At 37.6% G+C, this 4,533-nt stretch overlaps 1 protein-coding gene across 5 annotated transcripts in view; it reads right to left on the bottom strand.

The window, feature by feature from the left end:
* The window catches only part of GABRA3 (gamma-aminobutyric acid (GABA) A receptor, alpha 3), a 241,088-nt gene that overhangs the window by 58,656 nt on the left and 177,899 nt on the right, over positions 1-4,533 (bottom strand). For all 5 annotated transcript variants that reach the window (XM_005872355.2, XM_005872356.2, XM_005872354.2 and 2 more), the window contains one exon: positions 3,323-3,466. In XM_005872355.2, coding sequence (XP_005872417.1) covers positions 3,323-3,466 — 144 coding nt within the window. The remainder of the gene's footprint in view (positions 1-3,322; positions 3,467-4,533) is intronic.

Raw genomic sequence — 4,533 nt, 5'->3', positions numbered from 1 at the left:
CTCTATCCCTCTCCTTCTCCCTTCCTCTCTGTAAAAAAATCAATAAAATATATTTAAAAAATAAAATAAAATAAAATATACTAGAGGCCTGGTACACAAAATTCAAACATGGGGAGGTCCCTTAGCCCAGCCTGTGCCCTCTCACAGTCCAGGACCCCTTGGGGGATGTCCACCCACCGGCTTAGACCCAATGCCCAATCCTCCTGGGAATCGGGCCTAAGCTGGCAGTCAGACATCCCTCTCGCAGTCTGGGGCTCTCACAGTCTGGGACCCCTCGCTCCTTACCCCCTGCCTGCAGTGGAGGCAGGAGAGGCTCCCACCACCGCCACTGCGCTCACCAGCCATGAGCCTGGCTTCTGGCTGAGCGGAACTCCCCCTGTTGAAGTGCATCAACCACCAGAGGGCAGCTTCTGCATCGAGCCTCTATTCGCTAGTGGTCAATGTGCATCATAATGACCGGTTGTTCCACCATTTGGTCGACTTGCATTTCGGGTTTTATTATATAGGATTATATAGGATAATGGATGTGTATTCATGAATTACTATCTATGGATCAGAAATGCAGAACAGCTTAGCAAATTAATGCTTTATATAACTGCACATATTTTCATAAAGTGGATGATTATATTCTTCTTCTTTAAAAATATACTTTTATTGATTTCAGAGAGAAAGGGAGAGAGAGAGTGAGAGAGAGATAAACATCAATGATGAGAGAGTAACATTGATAGGTTGCCTCCTACACAACCCCCTACTAGGGATTGAGCCCACAACCCAGGCATATGCCCTGACTGGGAATTGAACAGTGACCTCCTGGTTCATAGGTTATGCTCAACCACTGAGCCACACCAGCATGATTTTTTTCTCTTCCTGCTGATATTGCTGCCTCTCTCTGTGTGCCTTATTGTGAAAGATTACTCTTTAAGTAGTTTAGGGAACTTTCCCTGCTTTTGCACTATATCCTACTATGCTCCATCTGTGTTAAGTGCACAAATATTTGAGAATACAATGTGAAACACATTCACAATTTATCCAGTTCCTAAGGCTGTGAATGATACAAGGGGCTTCTTTAAGAGCTTGGCAAATTAATTCATACAAAGTGAGTGGATATATTTTCTTAAATTCATGTTTGGTATTTTTCCAACTATCTATGTTCCTTGAACTTTATCTAGTCTCCTGTATTCTTTTAATCCTCATCTTTCAGAGTTCTCTTTGTGTCTCTTTCAATCTCTTATTTTCTGCTTTGTCTTTACTTAACCTTTGCTACATGTGTAAAGACACAATATACTAGTATACAATGACCATAATATACTTATTCTAATGAATGGTCAAATTTCTAGGAAAGATGGAAAAATAAGATCATATACCCAAATCCTCCTGTTAGAAAATTAATTGCAAAATTTTTCCAAATGTGGGAAAATGGAATCAGTGTTGAAATAGGGAATGGTATGAACAATTAGCCACAGATTTTGAGGACTTTTATTCATTTATTTGACACATGTTTGAATCTGCAGCAAAAAGCAGGAGCCCTCTGGTTAGAATTACTTCATACCTCATACCAAGGACTGACAGCATTCAGAGAGAAAGAAACTCATACAAAATAGAACTTCCATAGATTATAGGTCTTTCCCTATTATCTATGGTTCAGCTGCCTATTAATATGTTGTACCCCATAAATATACATTGAGTAGCATATTCAGAATTCATAAAGGAATATCTATAATTTATAGTGACATAAAGACAATATACATATGTGATGTAATAATATGTATGTGGTACCTAAATCAAAGGGTATCCAAGGGTGTACAGCAAAGTCTCCTTCTCATAGCTGCCCTAAACCACCCATCTCATTTCTCCCTCCTTTAACTACAATTAACAGTTTTTTGTGGATATTTCTAGAAATAATAACCCTATACAAACATATATCCCTATATATCTTCAGTGTTCTCTGCTCTGCATTTTTTTCACTCAACAGTATATCCTGCAGATATTTGCAATGAACAGTAAAATCAAGGACTTCATCATTACAGCTGCAGAGTATTGAATTGTGCAAATGTATTTTAATATACTAAATTACCTTTTTACTTATGTACTTTGTATCATGCTTTTAAACTAATTTGAGATGTAGTTTAATTATATCTGCAATGACTCTATTTTTAATAAGGTCACATTCTGAGATACTGGGGACAGAACTTCAACATATGAGGGGACATAATTCAACCCGTGACACATGCATTGGCAAGATTGAAGGAAAATTGGCATGCCCATACACTGATAATGGGAGTGTGAATTGCTTAACCTTTTAGAATGGTAATTTGTACATATGTATTAACTTTTCAAAAATGTGTCTACTTTCTGAAATAGCAGTCTTGATATTCTGTCTCTATCCTACACAGATAATAACACAGGAATAAAATGCTATATGGAAAAAAGGTCTACACAGGGTTGATTATAGCATTAAATCACATAAAGTAATAGTAGATAATTGGCTAAATTGAGTATGATTCACATATGAGGTCATTAAAAATGAAAATATTATTTTACTGAATTTAACAATGAAATGCTATACTTCTCAGTGATAGCAACACTTATCACATCATTGTCAAGAATACTGTGACATTGAAGGAAAGCTTTTTACTTCTCTTTTTAAATTTTAAAGTAATTAAAACAGATAATAATAATGTATGTCCAGTCTAATTATTAAAATACTGCTATTTATAACTAACAAGAAATAACAAGTATTGGTGAGAATGTGGAGAAAAGGAAACCCTTCTTCATTGTTGGTGGGAAAATAAATCGGTGCAGCCATTATGTAAAACAATATGGGAGTTCCCCACAAAATTAAAAATAGAATGACCACATGATGCAGCAATCCTACTTCTGGATATTTAGCCAAAGAAAACAAAAACAGTAACTCGAAAAAATATATGCACTCCTAAGTTCACTGAAGCATTATTTACAATAGCCAAGATATGGAAGCAACCTAAGTGTCTATGGATAGACGAATGGTGAAGAAGATGTGGTACATATACACAATGGAATGTTATTCAGCCATAAACAGAAGAAAATATTGCCATTTTTGACAACATGGATGGACACTGAGGGCATTATACTAAGTAAAATAAATTATACAAAGAAAGACAAATATTGCATAATCTCACATGTGTAATCTAAAACAAAACACAATCCCAAAAAAACAAGCTCACAGATACAAAGATTAGTTGTTGCAAGAGATAGGGGTGTTTGTGGGTGGGGTAGGGGTGGAGGTAACAATTACTAATATGTGGTACAGATTATAAAAATTCTTGTTAAATAAAGTAAATACCTGTACTAGAGCGGATTATATCTGTCCCAACAACATGGCCCAGCAGGTCATATTGATTCAGGCGAGAGCCGTCCTGTGCTACTTCCACAGATTTGTTCTTCCCAAGAGTCCAAGAATAAACCACTTCAGCTTTTGTATAGGCATCTAAGGCATAAAAGGGTCAAGAAGAAGTTGAAGGGAAAGAAAAATGGTTATTTTTGATACTAAACTTGCATGAGTTTAAAATACAACTTACATCCCAAAAGAGTTCTGGGTAGGTGTTCTCTCTTAAACTGAAGTACATGTATCCATCAATCTAATAAACAATCATTGTATAACCACTATTGTTTATGCTGAGAACACAGAAATGAACCTAAAGTGGTCTTTTCCTTCAATGACCCACAGTCTTTTGCACTGCCAATAAATTGTTAATTTTTTCCTTCTCTTGGCGTGTAAAGAGTGGGGATAAGGGTAGGAATAGATAAAATATTATCTAATGCAGTTGTCATAAATTGAGATGCTTATAGGAGATAGAGAGGTACCTTAAATTAGTAAATTAGGCTAGTTGTGAGAAAAATTAACTGCCCCAAAATGTAACAAATTTTCTTTAATTAATTATAGGGTGACCATATTAGATAAAGTTAAAAAAAATCATACTGAAAAAAAAACTACACAGAGGAAACCAAGATGGCGGCAGAGGTAAACACCGGAAATTGCTGCCTCGCACAACCACTTCAAAAATACAACTAAAAGACAAAAGAAATCATCCCCAGAACTACAGGAAGGCTGGCTGAGTGGAAATTCTACAACTAGAAGGAAAGAGAAAAGCACACTGAGACTCAGAAGAGGTGCAGAAGTAAAGTGCAGAGGTACGGAGGCGCACGTGGAAAGGGCTGGCAACTGAGGACACGGTTTTTTGTTTTTTTTTTTCAATCAGGAGGGAGTCTCAAGCTCCCGACTGCTCTGAATTCCAGTTCTGGGCAAGTCTCTGGGGACCCAGACTCATACGGGGAGAAACTGGATTGTCTGGCATTGGTAGGAACTCGAGGGCGGCTTTCTCTCAGAGGTGCTTGCAGCAATTACCGGGACAGTGAGACACGGGGCCTCTTAGGGTAGGACTAAGGATCTGCCATAGCTGTTTGCTCTGCCCTGTTGATTCCCTGAGACCCCGCCCCACCCAGGCTGTGGCAGAGGCTTTTGCATATGAATGCCCTGGCCCTTTGCAATCTGAA

This window comes from Myotis brandtii, unplaced genomic scaffold (assembly GCF_000412655.1).
Source record: "Myotis brandtii unplaced genomic scaffold, ASM41265v1 scaffold376, whole genome shotgun sequence".
Classification (NCBI taxonomy): domain Eukaryota; kingdom Metazoa; phylum Chordata; class Mammalia; order Chiroptera; family Vespertilionidae; genus Myotis; species Myotis brandtii.
The sequence above is the reverse complement of the archived record's forward strand: the minus strand, read 5'-3'. Positions and strand labels throughout refer to the sequence as shown.